We start from the raw sequence: 24,099 nt of genomic DNA, 5'->3' as shown, positions 1-24,099 counted from the left end.
GTTTGTCTAAGATACTATGTGTCATCGTTTATGTGTAGTTTGTCTAAGATACTATGTGTCATCGTTTATGTGTAGTTTGACTAAGATACTATATGTCATCGTTTATGTGTAGTTTGTCTAATATGCTATGGGTCATCGTTTGTGTATAGTTTGTCTAATATACCGTTTGTCATCATTTGAGTGTAGTTGGTCTAAAATGATAGGTATAGTCGTTTGTATGTAGTTTGTCTAAGATACTATGTGTCATCGTTTATGTGTAGTTTGACTAAGATACTATGTGTCATCGTTTATGTGTAGTTTGACTAAGATACTATATGTCATCGTCTATGTGTAGTTCTTCAAACATACTATGTGTCATCGTTTAGGTGCAGTTTGTATACTTTGTTGTCCTCTACGTCTACCTATTTTTCAAAGTTGAAATTGTCAAGCCACTGATGAGCTTTAAACCATATACATGTCGCAATGTATTCCTATGCTCTATGTTCCAGCATTGTCCTTCCTCATTTCGCAACGTATTCCTATGCTTTATGTTGCATCATGGACCTTCCCCATTTCGCACTGTATTCCTATGCTTTATGTTGCATCATGGAACTTCCTCATTTCGCACTGTATTCCTATGCTTTGTGTTGCAACATGGGCCTTCCTCATGTAGCACTGTATTCCTATGTTTATGCTGCAACATGAACCTTCCTCATTTCGCACTGTATTCCTATGTTTTATGTTGCATCATAGACCTTCCACATTTCGCACTGTATTCCTATGCTTTATGTTGCAACATGAACCTTCCTCATATCGCACTGTATTCCTATGCTTTGTGTTGCAAGATGGGCCTTCCTCATGTAGCACTGTATTCCTATGCTTTCTGTTGCAGCATGGGCCTTCCTCATTTCGCACTGTATTCCTATGCTTTATGTTGCAACATGGGCCTTCCTCATGTAGTACTGTATTCCTATGTTTTATGTTGCAGCATGGGCCTTCCTCATGTAGCACTGTATTCCTATGCTTTGTGTTGCAGCATGGGCCTTCCTCATGTAGCACTGTATTCCTATGTTTTATGTTGCATCATGGAACTTCCTCATTTCGCACTGTATTCCTATGCTTTGTGTTGCAGCATGGGCCTTCCTCATGTAGCACTGTATTCCTATGCTTTCTGTTGCATCATGGACCTTCCTCATTTCGCACTGTATTCCTATGCTTTGTGTTGCAGCATGGGCCTTCCTCATGTAGCACTGTATTCCCATGCTTTATGTTGCATCATGGAACTTCCTCATTTCGCACTGTATTCCTATGCTTTATGTTGCATCATGGACCTTTCTCATGTAGCACTGTATTCCTATGCTTTCTGTTGCATCATGGACCTTCCTCATGTAGCACTGTATTCCTATGACTTTTGTTGCAATATGGACCTTCCTCATTTTGTCGCATTGTTTCCATAGTGACAACACTGGATTGAGAGATTATGGTATGTCTGTTATCGTAGCCACAAGCATATACATATTCAAACGCCACGGGCGTATCGCAGTCTTATATCCACAGTAATGATGTCTACATTTCTGGTTTTAAACACACACACACACACATACACACGCACGCACGCAAGCACACACACACACACACACACACACACACACACACACAAACACACACACACACAAACACACAGAGGGAAGTCTAATCAAAGATGAGGCTGTACATATATAATTTTGGGGTATGCGGTTCAGATATTTTATTTCTGCGAAACACGAACAATTCAACAATTACCAGTCTAAAAGAAAGCTGAAAGTACGAGAGAGAGAGAGAGAGAGAGAGAGAGAATGATAGTCTCACTTGAGTTATCTCCGTTTAGCAGTGTGAAAATCTTCGGCTGATGGAGATGTACGAAAAAAGATGGATTGTCTCAAGTTTCCAGTTTTAGACTTTTGAGAAGCTCTACAGAGTTTCTTCCCATTCTTTACACATAATTTATTAAGACACACGCTAAGCAAACATAATGTCTTTTAAAAGATGCAGTGCTAAATTACGTATTGTAGTCTGTTACTTGTTGGTGTAGATAGCATGGAATAATATATAAGGATGTGCAAATCACTGATTAAATATTCTATTTTGTACTTTCATGTCCAGGGTTCTTGGACGTTAAGAAATAGAATAGATATAAGATATTTTTTACACTGCGTAACTTTTAATAATTTTTTTTGTTATTATAACACATTAAATTACCCGAAACTCTCGATACAATTTCCAACTTTAGACATACATATACATACTTGTATTATTACTATATAAATATTCCTGAGATTCAAGAAAAGTGATTTTAAAAAGAAATATGCGCTGGAAATAAAAATTTGTAAATACATTTTGGAACGATGTTCAGAAAACATACTTCTAACTTTGCCCATTCACGGCTTCAAGTGTTCTTATTTAAGGTTATAGAAGCTGTTGTTACAAAAAACAATTGAATCAAATACAATTTGAATGATGTTTACTTAATATGAAATATAACCAAACTATGCATGTATGTTTCAAATATTTATTAGGTAATTTTCCATATTTTAAATAATTTGCTTCTTTGACATAAAATCCTCAAGACACGATGTAACAGTGTTGATGTTTAACCAGAGATGATGCACACAACAAATAAATGGATTTCGCTTCTTTTTTCTGTCATATTATCTTATGAACATAAGGTAGCCTTCTTTGACAAATATTAAAATTCATAATTCTTATAGTACTAATGAATATAGATACCAACTACCACAGAAAATAAAAGAGCAAATAATCCAGTTGATGTTTGCACTGAAGAAGCCGGTAACGGGACACTTCCCTCTTTATAACCAATTCCAGCATCTGAAAAATAATGTATGATTCCTGAGCTTATGCATTTTACTTTATTCGTCCATTTGTATGGGAAAATATACTTAATAGCTTTAATTAAAAAATATTTATACATTCTGAATATTTAACTTTCGAATGGCGATAGTTATATTCAAAATACCCGGTATTTTTAGGCCACATTAAAGTCATCAATCAACAGAGAAGGAAGAAAGTTTTTTAAATACACTTCTTGGCGACATCCGAAATACCGGCGAAACTTTATCTCCCTTATCGTATCCTCTAGGTTTTGCGAGTTGAAACCGACTACAAATATTCAAATTCACAAATATCAGTATTTATACATTTTTGCTAATTCCGTATTTAGTTATTAAAATATCCATCAATTGTCTGTCTTCAGTACGGAAGCCTAACAATGCCAATTCTTTAGGAATATCTTGAACGGTATGCAACACTTTTGCAAATATTCGCAATATATTTAGCGTATATTTTGAATTCGTATTGCGAATATTCGCAATAATGCCTTCTTCCATGTCTCACCATGGTGATGGCTTCAGTAGTTAAGGATATATTGGCAGACATCAAATTTCGTAAATATAAATGTTTTCTCATTTAAATGCAGTGCCTAAATTGATATTAAAAAACCACAATGTTTTCTTATTGATTATTTGCATTGCCATAGAACCTCCTTAGACCTACTCTGTACTTTCTGAGCAAGCTAAAAATAGTTTCCAAAATTAAAGAGTATATACGCACATGCAGTGAATATCTACGTCCTTTTAGCTGATATACGGAAATATTTCACAATTGAATTTGTAAAATTGTACTGTCACAAATGACACAATCTTTCCATTTCAAAAATGAAATATCTCCGCATTCATCTTATCAAAAACCGTACATTTTCTTTTTATTATATAATTTTTAAAAGCAAAAACCGTCGGTTTGCATGGGCTTCATCTATTTTGTGCCAATGCGATTAAAATCTGAATTGCTACATCGGTAACTTTTGCAATATTCTGGGGACACCAACTTGTACTGATCATGCATCAAATTGTGGTTTTTGTTGTCAAAATATGACTGTATTGCTAACATATTTCATGCGCTGAACGATACTGTTAAGGTGGGAAACTATGAACATAACAGTGCGGATGTATCTGAGAGAAAATCTTGAAAGAACAGATTTGAATGATTGTGAGTTTACTTTAATTGCTTTCCCTTCTTTATTTTGTTAGTTTTTACAATCAAACATAAACCTTTGTGTGACTTTAGGAAGCTTGCAGTATACCCGGGTAGGAGACGCTGTATCCAATTTTCGATTGTTACTTAGTTTCGGTTTGCAACCAACACTTATTAAGGTATGCATTATCCATTGTTTTCAACACTGTTGTCATAGAGTTAAAATTGCTACTTAAAAAATGCTGTACGGAATTTGTCAACAAGTTCTTTATCTAAGAAAGGTGTACCGTTTGTAATGGAATATTACATGTATACTGTCCTGGGTGAAACGTAACACCAGTTCATAAAAGCTCAGAAACTGATAGTTTCCACGATTGATGTAGAAAAATTCAAGTCTCCAATTTGCTGTTTGGAGTTCGTTTCTAGACATTTTTGGAAGGCACCTCGTCGAGAATCCACAGCTGGCACATGTTAGGACATGCACATCTTGAATTGGAGAGAGAGAGAGAGAGAGAGAGAGAGAGAGAGAGAGAGAGAGTGAAGAAAACTGAAATAGGCCTAAATATTAATATACGGTCCTGAATAACATATATAAGGACAAATGGAAAATGAAAGTAGCTTCAAAAATGATATCGCCACCGTGGCGATCAAGGTGGTATCGCTACTGTGGCGATCAAGGTGGTATCGCCACTGTGGCGATCAAGGTGGTATCGCCACTGTGGCGATCAAGGTGGTATCGCCACCGTGGCGATCAAGGCGGTATCGCTACTGTGGCGATATCATTTGTCTCCCACAGATATCTTTAAATATCTCTCAATGAAATATATAATAAATATATGAATACGTACAAGGACAGATGTTACAGAGTTTAGGACAGTTCTGAATCGTCATCACGTTTGTGTTGCAAGAACTTTTACTGTAAACACTTCCACCACATTGAGAGTTGTCATGGCCTCTTGTGCAGTTTACTGAGCAATACAAAACATTTAATGTGCATTAACAAAGTTTGTGTAATCGAATTTGTTGGCAAATAACGCAGTAATTGTAAATTTGCATGGGTTTACTAGCAGTCATGACGTTTTCTTGCAAATAATGCAAAAGTGTGTTCATTCATTATTTGATTTGTTATTTTTTTTTTTTTGTAGAGACTGCATGTTTGGGTCATGAAGTTTCTCTCGATATAACAGGTAAAGCTACATTTTTACGTATCTACGATAAAGTTCAGACTTTACTCCTATTCTAAGTCACACTGTACAGTAATATGATATCAAATTAAATCAATCATTGTTTCAATTTTGACTATAACGAATGTCAGTTATACTACTATAAGAAGAAGTCACTTGATAGCAGTTAATCAAATGTTTCCAAGGTAAATGTAGATTTCAAAGCATTCCAAATGAAAGCATATTTTTTATTTCAAACGGAATAATAACGTTTCTATTTTTGCATCAGACCTTGTTTTCGCTAAATGTTAAATGTTTTTATTCACTAACATACATTAGAATGAAGCATTTCTAAAAAATTACTTACATGCGCAGCTGTTACCATCATAGTAGTTTGTATCGTCTGGGCAGGAGCACGTGCATTTGTTCCGGTTAATGGTTCCATCATTGAGACAGACAAGTCCATTACATTCGTCTGCAATTGTGAAACAGTTGTATTAACAGTGTCATATAAATACAGAGTAGACTTCAAATGACTGGTGTGGCGTGACGGGGTGTTATGCCGTCACTGTGGTAGGTGTGGGGTGGGGTGCTTCTAATATTTTATTTAAATTATTATAGAATTCCTATCCAGGCTCGGTTTTGGTTCGAAGTTAAATTAGTGAAAGATAGATGTAATGCTCCGGGCCCCCAGTCAGCAAAGCCATCGGTTAAGTGCTTGAATATACAAAAAAGTGAAGATCAACGAATAACAATTTAATGACAATTCAATAATCAAATAAAAAAAATTCCCAAGATCTCTCCTGCCGCTTGACCTTGTGATAGCCTACTGCATCATTTGGTTAGTAGTGTGAGATAGCTTTACACCTGTCTATTCTGTCTGGTTCATCTCAATATCTACTCCAGAAACTTCATAAAGTTCGAAACACAGCTGCTCGGATCATACTTAGAGTACCACGATCAGAGCACACCTCCCCGCTGCTCTGTACGCTACACTGGCTATCCGTTCGATTCAGAATCAAACACAAAATTTGTACTCTGTGCTACATTTCACTGTCGGACTCTAGTCCAACATACCTATCCGACCTCACCCATGTGTACACACCAGCACGATACTTACGTTCCTCTTCTGACAATCGTATACTCATTATTCCAAGGATGAAAACAAAGTCATATGGACAGCGTTCTTCTGCATACCAGGGCCCAGCAACGTGGAATGAATTGCCCACTGAACTTAGACACAAAGACACAGTGATCACATTCAAGAGGGCTCTCAAAACTCACTTATTTCGACAGCAAGAACAAACTTAAGGACCTAATAATGTTTCCTACCTGAAATATTCTCAGCATGTTTTTTTTATTATTTTTCAAAAATGTTTTTCTAATTTCATGTTGTTTGTTATTGTAATAATATGATTATGTTCCTTATCTTAAAGGCGTTTTCTAAAGTTGTAAAGCGCTTAGAGCTTCTAAAGATTAGGCGCTATACAAAGTCCTCATTATTATTCTTATTCTTATTCTTATTATTATTATTATTATTATTATTATCAGGGAAGAACTGAGCAATTAGATATTTATTCCGATTTGGGATTCATTATTGCTTGTGTTCTTATTGTAAAATCAATTTCACTAACGTTATATTCGTGGACGTTTGGAATAAGGGTTAATTTTGTGATTTTTAAACCAGTTAACGGAATGGAGAGTTTCTATTGTTCTTTGATGCAAAACAGTTCCTAAAGCAATACCTTTGAACGTATTTAATGATTCTTAAGACACAAAAACAAGTGATAATCTCGTTCGATGCAGATGCAAAAAACTATTTCGATGATGATACAAGCAAATAGATATTTAGATCATTATGTCGATAATGATGCCACCATATAATATTCCAATGATGATGATGATTAATATTATTAATATCAATATTGTTATTATTATTAGGACAGTGATTACATACTGTGCAGTTCGCTTTGACAATGTTGCTGATCACTGCTGCAAGATGGCTCTGCTTTAATGTAAGGGAAAGATATGTCACCCATGTTACCCCTAGTAGAGAAAAGAAGAAAAGGGTACACATAAAAGTATATATATATATATATATATATATATATATATATATATATATATATATATATATATATATATATATATATATATATATATATATATATATATATATATATATATATATATATATATGTATGTATGTGTGTGTGTATGTAATGTGTTGGTTTATGTATTTAATCTTTTCATTATTAAAAACGAGTTCATTTTTGGAGAGAGAGAGAGAGAGAGAGAGAGAGGGAGAGAGAGAATAAGTATTGTCTTTAATTACTTACCCAGGTCCATAGTTACATACAAAAAAGTATGTTCCGCCGCATTTTGATTGGCCACACCCTAGCAGACAAGTTGTAGCCCATATCAGCTACAAAGAAATAGAGGATATTTATTATGCGTGAGAGAAATTCTTATATAACTGACGGATTCACTACTTTCGAATAAAGTTTTTGTTGACAGTAGAAGTGTATTTTGTCAGAAACAGTTCTCATAAATGTGTAGCGGAAGCGAACTAAGAAAACCGTATAAATATTTGTGAAGGAAATTTAAAAATTCTTAAAGAATACATTTAAAAAGATTAAAGCTAAAGTTGTATAAGTTGTTCCAGACAACAGTATTAGGCAGTATTGCACACTATGGAATCTATAGGAATGTGACATTACGGAGGAAACTGTGGTATCTTTGGGGACAGAATGTGACATTACGGAGGACACTGTGGTATCTATGGGGATGAAGCATTGGGTAACACAATGGAGTTTACAAAGAGTTAACGTGGTCGGTCATTATAATGTCCATGGGAATTAAACATGACGGACATCACTATGGGTATCCATGGGAAGTTTTCACATGACTGATATCACTATGGGCATCCATGGGAAGTTTTCACAACTTTCTTTATCAAAACAAGGTCACAAATTATATATTAACGTAATATTTCGTATGTATTTATGCTGCGAAGAAGTAAAATCTCTTTCTTTTTAAAACATCAAGTCAAAGTACACCAAGTAAAACATTATAAACAGATATCAGCGTATGGATGAATCAGGTGGCAAATCAGCGAACAAATTAGCAAATCTTATGTTTTTTAAAACTAATCAGAGGGCGTGGAAGGGCACGGTATAATACGTAATACACGCTCTTTGAATTAAACACGTACACCTTCAAACATAACTGAGGGGGACAAATGGTAACATGTTAGAGTAGATAAATAATACAATTAAGTCTTACAGACATTGCAAACAAAAATGTCTTTATGTAAGAGTATGCTATAATAGCACGACAAACACTCATTTTTAAAAACCAGAACAATATTTTACAACCCAGCCTTCATTCTAATATACTAATGAACAGATGGCTTCTTATCCCCCGCTTTTTGATTCCACAGTGGTCAATTTTTAATATTTAAATGTGCCGTTTAATTTCCTTCTTAACACTGCATGACACAATTATTTGTGTTAAATGTATCTGTATACTTGTATGCATGAGATACATGTTCTTTTATGTTCACAATGTTTTTACTTTATAATTATATTTTAATTTAGAGGTATGGACTTTGTAGTCTGAAATAAAGAATTCTTATCTTATCTTATCTTATAGAGCGACTGGTCCACTTCTCGATTAAGAGCACGATAGTAACAACACAAGAATGAGAGAGTAAGCGATGCGAGAGAAGAAAAGAAAACTTTATTAAAACAATGTCATGTTATGATAGTTTAGGCTAAATATAAGTGAATGAATGAATGAATTAATATTGTGTCATTAAAACGAATCAAAGGGAGAATAGTGGAATAGGGAGAAAGTCCTGGCCAAAAGTTATGAGGTCTTTCAAAGTGTGTGAATGGTTACTCAATAACCAACAAAAACAGCGATAATAACTGTCCATACTGATAGTGCAGTGACAAAAGAAAGAAAATTCAAAGAAAGAGAATAAAAAACACCTTAATCCCACGTGTGTAGTGACTGATATCCTACATCAACTATCCAACAATTGCAGTGACCAACACCCAGAGATACAAATCTTTCACACAGTTATCAAGCCATCAAAATTTTATTTATACAATTTTGTAAAAAGAAACTGCAATGTTTAAATTTGTCTGGACATGTTTGAGTCTGTGCTAAATTCAGTGTAATTTGTGTATCTTTTTATTTGTAAATTGTAAACTTTATTATGATAAAATTTGTAAAATTCTTTGTACAAGTTTTATATTTTAGGGAAAATTTATATTTTAATCAAAGCTAATTTCTTTATTAATTTCGAAATGTTAGCATTACTTATAACCCGACCATATTTCAAAATGTTTCCTTGAGAATTCTTTAGCATCCGCATTGAGTTTCGGTATTTAATACTGCATTGAGAAACGGTCAATTATTTTTATTGTACATATTTTTCGGATTTCTTTGTCTCTTTAACGCATTTTGTAAAATAAATGCAAAATTACTGAGAACTCCTCATGATTTGTTGTACAGGTAATACATTATGTACATGTCACTAGGCAGCAGGTCAGCTGCTTCTCACAATGTTAAAATTTAGTGTCAAAATTTCTAATCATTTTATCTGTTTAACACGGGCGTCCAGGTTAAGACTAGTCTTATTTATAAAACAAGCCAGCAAGATATCTTTCCATGGACGAAATGCAAATGCAATGAGTGAAAAAAGCACATCCACCCACACAAAAACATGACGGAATTGATGTGTATATAAACACATTTATGGTGTGTGAACAGAAATGTCATGAAATAATCAGATGCTATGGACATGGATCTTGCAATTGGGACAGTTGCTAAACGGAAGCAGTACAACTGGGACAGTTGCTAAACGGAAGCAGTACAACTGGGACAGTTGCTAAACGGAAGCAGTACAGCTGCTAATGAGATGTTTATTCGTTGTAATACAATATTTGATACAACCCCCTCAACCCACGTTAAGCCAACATAAACCGAGCAGTGAAGATGATATAGTAATAGAGTATAATGAGGTTTCTTTGCCAAACCCTATTTTGTATTAGGACGAAAGATAAGTCACATCAGATCACTATGTTGCTTCCGCTTAGCACAATATTCGGATTTTGCAGAGACTATAATAAGGTATTTCTTCGTATAAAACATACACTTATACTTGACTAAGCTGATCAAACCGATTGTCTGATGAGAACTGCTACTGCTGCTGCTGCTGCTGGTACTCATACTGGTGATGCTCTCAATAAATGTTTCAATTTGCAATTTCACGATTGTTGTTGTGGATGTCACGTGTCGTTCCATTGATAGATAAATCAACAGAGCTTGAGGCGATGCTAACAACATTTACACAAAAATTGTATTTTATGCATAATATACTTTATCAAACCGCAATTCCGAATTCCACCAATAATACATGGAGAATAACAACATCACCAAGCGTGCAGTTACCAAGGTATATCTTTATTGTGTTTGAACGATATAATAGACGTGGAATAGATTCTAAGCAGTATCCAGAACGAGCGATCGAAAGTAATTTTGCAGCTGATGCTGCAGCGCTAGCTGATAGAGACGTATCTCAAGCTTTTATGTATCTGATGGAAGCTATGCCAAACTATCAAGATGCTGATAGTGGATCCCATATTTCAATCGAAGAGTTTAGAACGCTTTATCCGAGATTTCACTTTGACGTCAGTAAGCATAGCAAACGAGCTATCGGATCAAAGTCAGACATTGAAGTCACGTGGTCACTTGGACTTAGCTGCTCTAGATAATGAGTATTATGCTTATGCGCTAATTGTATCTGACAGATTCTTAACGATAGATTCTACCAAGGGCAGGATGACAGTCTAAGTTTGAATGCCAAGTGTGAAGTACTTGGGGTATAACTTTATCAAAAAAGCAAGCAGTGGGAATGTACTAATTTTCTGATTAAGAAACACTACGAGGCCCTCTGCACTTGAAGTGCTTTTATCAGAAAAACGGACCGAATATTTTGATCCGAGTAAGAAGCGGCTGCATTACAAATTGTATCCATAAGAAGGAAAATAAATACAGAACGATATACATGATACACGGAGGGACAAGTAAAACAAATTAGCACAAACTATTATTAAACGACATCTGTTTCGCTTAAGATAAATTTCGGAACCCCGGGCGCATGATAGCAGAGCGATCCATTGCTAGCTAAACTAATGTTAACACAGAGGCAAATCAATAAAAAGGACTGCAAAAACTTATTTTAAATTTATTAGCGGCGCAAGTTACCGCAATGTCTAGATCTTATGCGATCCGTGGTGGTTTTCTGGGACCTGCATTGGCAACTATTGCGAAACGTTGCTACCCAAAGTACTTCCAGTACTCGGTACTCTGGAGATAGCTGATGCCTCGGGCGCCATATCCGGTGCCACAAAGGAGACTGTCTGGCGATGGAATCAAACAGTTAGTGTAGCATTTAACTTTCGTTTAACGATTACAAATAAAAAATGCCTAAATCGGTAGCGATTTCAAGTAAAGCATGAAGCGTTCAGAAACGTAAAACAGCAAAAAACGTAAACAATTATTAAAAAGACGAATAGGAAAGCAGGCTAGGGTGGATTCATTGGTTCGTTGCTAGCAGGAATAGCGGGAGGTCTACTTCCCAATCTGCTGGGAATAGGTCGTGGGAGCTGACTAATGCTACCTGGTACCATCAGGTAGATCACTCTGCGGTACATCCACTAAACAACTTTGAGAGCTTAGATAAACTGAAAGATGTCAGCGGATTTCAAGAAATATTTTCTAAAGATGAGCCCGTGATTCAACCTGGAAGGAAACGTTGTGTAATAAATATCTAAAATTTTAACGTTGGATCTGGCATGCATTGGATCGTAGCTCTTTATAAGAACAACATTTTGGTTCATTTGGGCTGGCACCAAGTGATATTATCAAACAGTACGTGCTAGCGTCTCAAAAGGACAAACAAATCAATTATTCGTCTGATTAACTACAAACGGTAGTAACTGCAGCTTGGGGATATTACTGAGTTATGCTTATCAAACAAATGTCCCAGAGTGCAAAGCACTATGTGGATGGTTTTCTGAAATTATATTACAATTCACACCTAAACTAAGCCTGGAAAATGATAAAATCGCAATTTTATCTAACAAGCAAATATAAAAATGACTACGTATCGTCTAAAGTGCAGAAGTAAAACGGAAAATACAAATGAAACCACGGAAACAACAACAAATAACCGACATTATAATGAAAGGTATTTGTGCTGTCGGTCGCCGGCTAAAGAGTACATTTCTCAAAAGTGTCCCACTATTATCTGGAACCGAGAATATGTACAGAAGACACACGTTTAGCGTAGGTGATAAAGTTAGAATTTCACTTGTGAAGAAAACATTTGAAAAAGGATTCACTCCTAAATGGTCGAGGAAGTGTTTGTTGTGGATAAAATTTTAACGACAATACTTGTAACATGCTAGCTGAAAGAATCAGCGGGAGAAGAAATTATTGGAAGTTATTTACGAACAGGAACTACAACGGACAGAGCAGGATATATTTATTATCATGCGAGTGATTGCAAGAAAAGGAAAGAAAGGTTTGGTTAAATGGAGAGGTTACGGCCATAGTTTTAATAGCTGGATACCAACTAATGAAATAAAAAATCTTTGATTAAATCGCGTGATGAATAGCATCCACCGATCCGGTCACTATAAATCTTTTCATGTTTCAAAAGGACAGATTTCCATGGCCTGCATAATGACATTAAATATTTTCTTTGTGTTGTTGCTAGTGCGCACTCTCTCATCAAGTTAAAAATCTTAACAAACAGAAAATTAAATTTTATATTTTTTCGACAGCCATAACTTCTAACTGTCCACGGTTCATAAAGGGTTTTAATAACTACCAGAATACCTGGTTTTCAGAATTAGTAAAATTAAACTTTTTTTTATCTTCTTAGGTAGATGATATTTTACTTTATACCGTGATTTTGTTGCGATATACACTTGCTTGCTTTGATATACTTATACCTGGTTCATCTGCAAAATTATCTTCGTGGACAGGAAATAAATATGTATCTAGGTCATATCTGGGGTATTTTGCATGACCGTCAGCATTGGAATTTGTCGAATCCTGATGTTCAGGCTGATCCGATGTATCACGACCAATATCAGCGTAAAAATCTTTATGCAAACAAGAAATTTGCTGGAAACATCTAATATATACTACTTTCATCTAATTACTCTAATAAAATGCCGAACGAAATAAAAAAAGAGCCAGAGCTAAAATATTAAGTATGAACTTCATATTCATCGCTGTCAAGCTGTTTATGACTAATAAAGAAATAGAAGAAAAGTACGTGAATTTTCTCGTTGAATACGATCATCACTCTGCGTTCGATGTGCTACTGTCAGATTCGGAGGTATCCTAAGTTGAGAAATATACAAACATATTTGCTCGATATGATAGAGCCAGTGTTTTACAATGGGCTCACTGCTGTATGATAAGGGAGAATCTAAAAGATATTTTGAAAATTGTTATGTAAAGCTTTCTAATTATGTATTAATTATTAAACATGGATAGATTTGCTACTCGAGCTAATATTATAAATCCATTTCATCTAGAAGAGGCGGTAAGAAATATGTTTGATGGTGACAATAACGTGGTAGCTAGCTTTGAAGTAGAGAGATACAAAATAATTTAATTGTGTTAAGCAGCATAGACCTTGATATTATGCTTCCACATGGAAAGATATTTGTCGAATAAGACCATGAAACCTTAAATAAATATCTCAATTTCTGCCTGACGAATAATGAGGTAACAAATATTTTAAATAGCAGGTGATTCATATTGAAAGAAGATTCTGACATTAAATCTTATCGATAATGCTGATGTGTAGACTCCACTAGGAGACAAATTCTACTGCCTTTGGATCAATGTTAAAATATTTTGATGCAGCATAGATTGGCGTACATGACATTTCTTTACATGTGGCAGAATTAGTTGCTTTAATAGGACGGATTGACTGTTTAAAATTAACACCACCTCGTCTACCACGATGCACATTTTCTTTTTTGTGTTACAGGTTCCTAATTTTCAAATGTCTTATCGCTTTGATTCGGTTTCTGTGGTCGATGACAAAACCACTAGGAATCGAACCATCAAAATCTAACCGAGTTCTGACAGGGTCGGATTTAATGTCGTTGTCAGAAAATATATTGCAGGAAACATGGAAGAAAATAGATGAGTATACTACATCTGGGTCCGGCTGGAAATTTGAAAAGATAACGGAAATACTTTTCCACACTATGGAATATAATCCATTTCGTAGTACTCACATGTCGAACTCATGACTAAAATCAAAAAATCAAAATGTTGCATTAATTTAAAATAATTATGATACAAAATGTTTCCAATGGGTCAAACTATCCGCGTTATCTCCAGCACGAGATCATCCTTATCGAGTATCAAATTATATTGGTTATGTTAATAATCTACACTTTAGTGAAATTGGCTTTCCCGTTTCTGAATATCAAATTTCAAAATTCGAAAAACAGAACAATCTTCTGTTATCTGGAGGTATCACTGTACTTGGTGTCGATGACAAACAAAATATATATCCTAGATATAGCATCACAAAAATCTCAGTAAAATTACTTTTTTTTTAAAATAAAGATTACTACGCGTGGATAATAAACTTTAATAGGCTAGTCGGAGGTCATTATAACAAGACTAAGGGAAATAAATATTTCTGTGTCAGATGTTTGCATGACTTTATTTCCCAAAGTATACTTTATCGACACCTCGAATATTGCTCTAATGTTCACAAAATCTTTATGCCTGGCGAAGATGAAATATATTACAATTTACAAGCTGCAGGCATAAAATGAAGGTGTCTTTTATAGTATATGCAGATTTCGAGTCCATTTTACTTCCAGTGCAAGGATTAGAGAATAACCCCGATAAATCTTCGACAAGGAAAATACACGAGCATATTCCCTGTGGGGCGGCGTATAAGGTCGTGTGTGCAGTTGATACATTTTTATCAAAACCAAAATGGATTTACCGTGGAAATGAACCAGCTGTCTGGATGCTAAGAAACCTTATCGACGATATTGATCACATCCTGACGTTTTTCGCTAAGACAAAATAATAAAACCACTAACACTAAAGCAAGAAGCTGCGTATCCCAAATCAGAAATATGCCATATTTGTCATGGTTCGCTTTTGCCTCAAGATAAGGTAAAAGATCACTGCTATATGGTTTGAAAAATCTGGCACATGACAAATGTAAATTAAAATATACCGCAACGGATTTTGTCCCTGTTGTATTTCATACTTTCAGAGGACATGACGCTCGTATTATAGTTGAAGCGTTCGGTAATACAGATATAATAAACGGCCTAAAAATTACAAACAACAATAAAATAAACTGCATCTAAAATAATACTGAAAAGTATGTCAGTGATACTAGATAAGTTAAGATTTATTGATAGTCTGCAGTGTATGGCAGCATTTCTATACGAGCTTATAAAAGGTTGTAGTCAATTTTATAATTTGATTGAATCTTTCGGTGAAATTGCGGGCAGTTTTTATTGAGATTAAGTTTGTCTGATGTATCCGACGACGATTATGTCTATGCCTGTGGGATTCGTTCGGCTGTAAAAATTTAGTAGGTTATCATGACGTATATCTTATCACAGACCTTCTGTTATATATATTTCAGAAACGTCAGCTCTGATAACTATGGACTAGACCCAGCGTGGTACTATTTGGCACCCGGATTAAGTTGGGAGCATTATAGAAACGCTGTAAAATATAACTGGAGCCGCTAACAGACCCTGATATGTTCAAATTTATAGAACGTGGAATCCGATGTGGAATAAGCGTCAAAACCAAAAAAATATGCCAGGGCTAATAATAAGTATCTACCCGACTATGATAAGACAGCTCCATCAATTTGTATAGCCTATATAGACCAACATAATTTGTATGGCTACGGTCTATCAGAGTCTATGCCGGTCGGTAGATTTAGGTGGATAAGTGAGAAAAAAAGTATTTTGATGAAACTGATAAAACTATACCGGATGATGTTAGTTATTTCGAAGAAGTTGATACTGACTCTCATGTTGAGCTGTACGATGCGCATAATGACTATCCATTCCGTCCAGAGTCGATGATGCTCGACTACAGTTTATTATCCGGTGAACAGATAAATTATTCGTCTAGTACTAGCACTAGTTGTAAATCTGTTGGTAAAAAAATTTAGTTCCTAACCTGTTTGACAAGCGGAGATACGTTTTACAACATAAAAATCTTTAAGTAAGCAGTTGATCATGGTCTGGATTATGAAAAGTTCATAGAGTGCTAAAATTTAATCAGTCACCGTGGATCAAGAGTAACATCGACTCAGTTACAACATGATGAGCAGCTGCCAAAACAAAATTCGATTTTTTTTCTCAAGTTAATGAAGTAAGGGCGTCTTGGCAATACCATAGAAAACATTAGAAAGCGAGTCAATATTGATCTAGTCAATAACGTAGAACATCGTAATAAACGTGTAGCATCTGACAGTTTTGTCAGTATGAAAATATTTAACGAAAATTTAGTAGTCATTCAACGAAGAAAGACGAATCTGAAGTTGAATAAGCCAGTTTATTATCCGGTGAACAGAAAAATTATTCGTCTAGTACTAGCACTAGTGGTAAATCTGTTATTAAAAAATAGTTCCTAATCTGCTTGCCAAGCGGAGGTACGTTTTACACTATAAAAACCTAAAGCAAGCATTTGATCATGGTCTAATACTAATAAAAGTTCATCGTGTGCTAAACTTTAATCGGTCACCGTGGATGAAGAGTTACATCGACTCAAATACAACACGACGAGCAGCTGCAAAACAGAATTCGAAAAAAAACTTTTTCAAGCTTTTGAATAACAGCGTCTATGGCAAGACCATATAAAACAAAATTCGATTTTTTTTCTCTCAAGTTAATGAAGTAAGGGCGTCTTGGCAATACATTAGAAAGCGAGTCAATATTGATCTAGTTAATAACTTAGAACATCGCAATAAACATTTAGCATCTGACAATTTTGTCAGTATGAAAGTATTTAATGAAAATTTAGTAGTCATTCAACGAAGAAAGAAGAATCTGAAGTTGAATAAGCCAGTGTATTTCGTTATGGCAGAGTACTTGAAATATAAAATGACTAATATACCAATTTCATTACGATTTTGTTAAAGATAAGTGACACGATGCAGAATTGTTATTTATAGATACTGACGCGCTAATGTACAAGATATAATCTGATGATATTTATCAAGAATTCTACGATAACAGAAATGTTTGATCTTTCAGTTGATCCAAAACAAATCATAGCAGATTTCACTGTGATGATAATAGAAAAGATAGGAAAATTTAAGGATGAGAAAACTTTGTTCCTATCGTAGACTTTATGGGATTGCGTATTAAAATGTGCTGTGTAAAATTATCTGATAACAAAGTTAAGAAACGAGCTTAGGAAATTAAAAGAAATGTGGCCGGTAAGGTGGTTGGATTCGATAGTTATAAAGCTGCGCTAGACGGATTTTCAAGTTATGTTGAGATGATGTTAATAAGATCAAATTGTTATAAAACTGAAACAGATGTTATCATAAAATCTGGTCTTTGTAATTTTGATGATAAAAAATACTGCTCCGATGGAATTAATACATTTGCGTTTGGTTATAAAAAGTCTGATAGTGTTGACTTTAGCAAGGTGGAATTTGTAGATTGGTTATTGCATTAAATCTCTAGCGCTTCATATAAATTTTGCGTGGATATCAAAAATGTCTCGGCTGTATAGAAATTATTGATTTTTTTTGGTCAAATCCCAGGGAGTTATTAATAACGCGTTCATTTTAACAGATCTACAGGTTCCAGCGAGTTATTAATAGCGGACTGGAATTTTATGCGAATGTTAGGTATGGTAATTTTGCGTCAACTATACATATAAATCGCCAGCGATTTCAAGTAAAACCGGCAGTAGCAGAGTATAATGAGCGTTTCTAAACCAAATCCTATTTGTATGACGACGATGAATAATTCAGTGGTAGGTCATAGAGTTAGGTAATCAATAAATAAATAGCTGTTTCAGGCAGATTCAAAACCCCACAACCTTCAGTAGAGAGTCCGGAACGATAACCACCGAGTCACTGTAGCTCCTACCCCTATGAGTTGTCCGTCACCACTTTGAGTGTTTGCAGATAAAGATATGCGCCAGGATGGAACGAAAATGGACTGACAGAGATTATATAAAACATGCAGGTAACTTTTGATGGCATGTATAAAATACTCATTACAATATAAACTTTATTTTTTGTATCAATATGCAAAAAAATGATTGTATATCTAATATAATAAATCGATTTCGCTTGCATAAGATAACATACTGTATTCAATTGCTATTTATCGCTCATGTTTTGTCTTAATTTTTTTATTGTCACTCTTGTGAAATATATTTTCTTTTTATAATTTAAACATGTCGTGGAAATGATTTTCAAAAGCAACTTGTGTTTTACATCATTTTCATTTTCTGGCCGTGTAAATTGTGGCAATACATTTATTTTTGGTAGTACAATGTTATCTTTGTGTCCTATTTTTTTGCATACTTCCTTGATGTGCCAAGCTAGTAAGTGCCCTATTCAGAAGTGTGCATTGCAATATAAGTTACTTTGAAATGGAGTAAAAAGGGTACAGTTTTCAGCAAAAAATACCTTTGGTGATTATATTGATATTATTGGCAGCATTTGATAAGTATAGTCTCCTTTTCGCTGAGGCAAAGTCTGAGGCTAAAATAAATTGCATAATGATTTATTACGGATGATCGCTGTAAAGAAAGAATACAGAGGGAATTGCTTCTTGAATTCAAACTTAAGATTTTTAGTCATGAAAATAGCATAATAATGCAGTTTATAATTTAACAATCGAATCCATGTTGCTATCCAAAAATGACCCCCCCCCCAAAAAAAAAATGCTGTCACCATAAACTTCGATACCAGCTAGGTAAAAATATAAAATTAAAATAAAGCTGTTGATTGCACCTGTAGGCTTAATTTTCAAATCAGAAATATGGAATTTCCTTTGCGATATCCTGTTCTCTGTAAATAAGACATTACTATACTACTACGCTAGTGTTTAGGTGATTTTCCAACCTTTTTGTTATTAAATTATTATACGCTTGAACAATTCAATGAAGTTAAGAATGTCGCTCGCTGTTGATTCTTGTTTCTCAAGACAAGAAAATATGGCTATTCGAAAAAAAGCATCTATAAGCTCGTCAAAGGAAAGTTTTCATAGAAATCATCTTTCTATTTTACATCATTTGTGTTCTGACGACCTAATAATTAGTGTGCTAGAAAGTGTTGAAGTATATTCCACTGGTGAGAAAAGGTTTGCATTGGTGCATAGGGAAAATATATCATTTTTGTCAACTAGTTGTTTTAATACACACCAACTCAGCGTAACGACTATTTCCAGAACCACTCTGATATTCTAGACACGAATATTGCTATTTTCTACAGTCATGTTTGCATGTATTTCTGTGCTTGTGTGTTTGTATATGTGTGTTGGTGGTTGCTTACACGTATGTCTGTGTGTGCTTGTATATATGTGTTCGTGTGTGTTTGTATATGTGTATGTGTGATTGTGTGTTTGTATGTGTGCCTGTGACTGTGTGTTTGTATGCACAAAATATTCTTGCATGTTCCCTATGGGCATGCTAGTTTGCAAGTGTGTCGGTGTTGTATCGAAAGTACGTGTGATACCATTCTCCCCACAATCAAGACATATTTGCAAATGTGCTGGTGTTGATTCTACGCATGCGTGATATTTACCGTATCAATCACGGATACATCAGTTCGTAAGCGTGTGTGCGTACGTGTGTATTGGAATGCAAGTATACGTGTGTGTTGTTGTACCCCTATTTACTTTAATTAGTTCTACTGTAAGTGTATGCGTTCGTTTGTAAGGGTGTGTGCTTTTTATCATACCGTGACATGTTCCCATTTGCAATTATCAATATATCTTGTTGAGTATGTGTTTTTGTTTGTAGGAAAGTGCTATTTAACTTATCATACCCCTTCATTATATTTGATTAGGCTCAATGACGCAGCAGCTGTCTTTTGTTTTCATAATTATTTGATTCGTTCACGCGTAAATACATTTATATTGTCTCTGGAAGTTTTTAAAATCTTGCTACAATTGTGATTTCGCCAAAACTATCACAATCTGGAAATACAAGCAATGTAGTTGTGCATGCTGTTTTAAACAATGTACAGCTCCCCTACAGTACGAACGTACAATGTGTGGCAATAAGCTGCTTTGCAAATTACGCGAAATACAGAATGTTTAGAGTAAATCAGACAAATACTGATCAATGGGAATGATAAAGCGAGTTTTTACTATCATCAAATAAGTGCTACGAAGGCATCTAGACAAAAGTTTGTAGGAATGAGTGTTGTTTTGTAAGAGCGAGTGTTTGTCATCCTATCATAGGGTACCCCTTATTCCCTAATTATGTTAGTTTATAAGGATGAGTAGGCTTTTTGTGTTAGAGAGTATTCTATTTATCGTATAATAGTATGTAGTAATTTTTTGTCGTCCATTTTGTTTGCAAGAGTGGTAGTTTGCTTGTAAGAGTGTGCTATTTATCATACAAAAACAAATTCACATTTTCCCTTCATCAGTTACCATTTTAAGAATGCGAGTTACTTATCACATCATACCACTAGTCTCCCTTTATTTATTTAAATTATTTACAATATAACGAAACAATGCTTTATCTCTGTTCATAAATCCATCACTATATATATATATATATATATATATATATATATAGAGAGAGAGAGAGAGAGAGAGAGAGAGAGAGAGAGAGAGAGAGAGGGAAGGGGGATAGACAGACAGACAAAGAGTATGTTTGTGTGTGTATAATCCTTCACACACACACACACACATACACACATAAAGAGAGAGAGAGAGAGAGCGAGAGGAGAGACAGACAGAGAGTATGTATGTGTGTGTATTTGTATATATAATCCTTTACAAGTCTTTAGACAAGTTCGTTAAAACAGAGATTTCGTTTAAAACATCGTCGTCTTAAGAAAATAAGGCACTTTAGCTTGCAGTGTTCAAATAAAAGAAATTTAACCCTTGTATAATTTAAATTAGACAAAATATTGGCCGAATTTGAGGACTTGTGACTTTGTTCTGACAAAGTGTCACTATCTATATCTCTCCTTTATCGCTCTCTCTGTTTCAGTAAGAACTACACATGAGGAATTTGATAGCACTGAATTTATTTTTGTTTTCAGAAAGTGTAACAATAGTAACATTATGATGCTGTCCATTTTAATTCGAGAAGGTAAACAATCTAATTCTCTGAGCATGCATTTCTGGTAGTACTATTGTTATTATTGGACCTTTCCAGATTTCCAGTCGTGGCTATCACATCGTAGCTAGCAAAATAATGTTTTTCCTGAACAAGATAGAAATGGCAAAAATGTAGAGCTCCAAGCCTGCATTGCATAAATATGTATCTATTGCATTTACAACCTACTCCCACCCAGTCACCCCTCCCCGGCCATGTTCAATTATTTCATAAAACCTTCAAGTACGCTGCATGACAGGAAAGCCGGTATATTCGCAAATGTTGCAAAATAACGCAAAATAACGGTGAAGCACAATCCAAAGAACTTTCATTCAATTAAAGCATCTATAACACAATCAAATCACAACCAAACAGCCGTGCAAGACCTAGCAGCCACCCACCCGCATGATTGCAGAAAAAGACAGTACTGCAAAGAAAAACTTTAAACAAACACTCAATACCTCTTTCATTGACACATTTGAGACTAATACAGCATTAAAGCCAGTGGCAAAACCGCTGAAAAACACGTTTTAATGATATTTTTTAAAATTGTTAACGCCTTTTTGTATTACTTTTGCCATCTTGAATTTCTCCACTGGTCTCAGCTACTCGACGGTATGTGCCTGGCCTCGTGTGCAGATCATCACTGCAGGCCAGGATACAAGACTATTCGCATTTTAAAATCATATGTTTCATTATATTTATTCAAAGTATTGAAAATCTGGAGACAAGATTAAAAAAATTGGAAAAGTTTTACCCAGCAAAAAATATGTTGCCCATGGTGAAAAAAATTAGTTGGTTACTCGCCGTATTTTTTTCTTCTTCTCCTCACTTTGACATACTTGCTACAGAATAATCTTTACCCTTCTACCGCAACGGAAAAAAAAATATCGTCCAAGGACTACAGATGCGAAAAGTGAAAGCATATATACCTGTGTATAGTGGCCTACTTGGAATAGTTCGACATGTCCACCATAGGTAAACTTGGAGCGTTCATTTTCCCATAAATCAATAACCCCGTTCCAGGCAATGCTTGTGCCGCTTGTTGCAATATTCTGACCCACTTGATATTTACCTGACGCAAAGAAATGAAAAACTGAAGACGTTAAGAACAAGCTGGCTGCATTTCTTTTATTTGGACAATCACGGACAGCCAATCTGGTACCATTACAAGGGTTGATATATCAAAAGAACAGAGAAACATATTTGCCGTTATGTTCCTGTGTTTTAAACATGGTTATAATATAACGGTAATTTTGAATCGATTCAAAATGAATAATACGGATAACATCGATTTGAAGTTACTGTCAATCATAATAAAAATGTCGAAAAGAAAAAAAATGATTGTTACGAGAGAGAGAGAGAGAGAGAGAGAGAGAGAGAGAGAGAGAGAGAGAGAAAGGCAGGTGAGTGGGTGTATGTAATTGCCTGGGATGATACGTTGATTGGGTTCGTCGTGTCCGAGTTTACAGTTGTCCGCCCAGCGTTGTGCAATATCCGCAAGCTCGGTGTCCCATGCATATATGACAAAAAAAAAAAAACCAAATAACTAAATATTCATAGTTATACTATACCATAATATATTTAAAATAAAATATCAAAATTATTAAATGGTTTGATTATCAAATAATTATTATAGTTCGAAGTTATAGGCCTACGCATGTAGAAAAGGAATAATAAAATGGTTGAACGTCCTAAACGTGCAGCGAACATAATTCCTATTTGGTCTGTTTAGGCACAGATAGTTGTTATCTTCTGAGACTTGAAATCGCTGTGTGGTTCGCAAATACAATTTAAATTGCAAAATGATATTATTCTATAGATTCAAGTAATTGTGTGTGTTGCATCGATAGTTTTAAGCATTTGTGTGTTGTATTAATAGATTTAAGTATTTTTGTTTGTTATACTTAAAGATTTAAGATTTTTTCTTGAATCTATAGATTTGAGAATTTTTCAATATTGTATTTATATAGTTAAGAATTTGTGTATTGTGTCTGTAGATTTAAGTATTTGTGTGTGCTGTATGTATAGATTTGTTGTTGGCAGGTTTAACGCCATTTTTCAGCACAAGATAGGCTATACATGGCGGCCAGTATAACTGGTGGAGGAAGAACCCTGGAAAACCCAGGGAAGAACCACCGACCCACGAGAAGCTACTGGCAGGCTTTCCCACGTACCCACGCTAGCCGAGCCTGAGACTCGAACTCACGCAGACAGAGGTGAGATGGCAGTGATCCGGAACGGTGAGCGCTTTAGACCACTCGGCCACTCGGGGCCCCGATATGTATAGATGTAAGAATTTTTGTGTTGAATCTATAGATTTAAGTATATTGGTGTTCAATCTATTGATTTAAGTATTTGTGTGTGCTGTATGTATAGTGTTACGTGTTTAGGCTCGGAAAAAAAAAACAGTAACACAAGAAGGAGTGAAAACAAAAAGCTTTGAAAATATAACAAATAATTTCTTTCCCTGAAAAAAATACTGTAAAAATGAAAAATTATGAGAACTTACGGTTTCCAGAAT

General features: G+C 34.9%; 1 protein-coding gene across 1 annotated transcript; it reads right to left on the bottom strand.

Moving 5' to 3' along the window:
* Positions 1–2,547: 2,547 nt before the first annotated feature.
* Positions 2,548–22,647, bottom strand: LOC149785016 (uncharacterized). Its single transcript, XM_089931179.1, has 6 exons — positions 22,508–22,647; positions 7,508–7,593; positions 7,126–7,214; positions 5,536–5,643; positions 4,854–4,973; positions 2,548–2,844 (listed from the first exon to the last, which is right to left on the bottom strand). The coding sequence occupies exons 3-6, from the start codon at positions 7,205–7,207 to the stop codon at positions 2,729–2,731; spliced, it is 426 nt and encodes a 141-aa protein (XP_089787305.1). The 5' UTR covers positions 7,208–7,214; positions 7,508–7,593; positions 22,508–22,647; the 3' UTR covers positions 2,548–2,728.
* Between the last annotated feature and the right edge of the window lie 1,452 nt (positions 22,648–24,099).

This window comes from Sinohyriopsis cumingii, chromosome 13 (assembly GCF_028554795.1).
Source record: "Sinohyriopsis cumingii isolate HCF-2022 chromosome 13, ASM2855479v2, whole genome shotgun sequence".
In the NCBI taxonomy this organism is placed as follows: Eukaryota; Metazoa; Mollusca; class Bivalvia; order Unionida; family Unionidae; genus Sinohyriopsis; species Sinohyriopsis cumingii.
This window is presented reverse-complemented; position numbering and strand designations above follow the sequence as displayed.

Excerpts from the sequence above, each read along its gene's own strand:
- LOC149785016 (XM_089931179.1), bottom strand. The coding sequence starts at position 7,207 with ATGGGTGACATATCTTTCCCTTACATTAAAGCAGAGCCATCTTGCAGC. Across the intron at positions 5,644-7,125 it reads TTGTCAAAGCGAACTGCACA|ACGAATGTAATGGACTTGTC; the intron begins GTATGTAATCAC and ends TCACAATTGCAG. Across the intron at positions 4,974-5,535 it reads TGATGGTAACAGCTGCGCAT|TAAACTGCACAAGAGGCCAT; the intron begins GTAAGTAATTTT and ends TGTATTGCTCAG.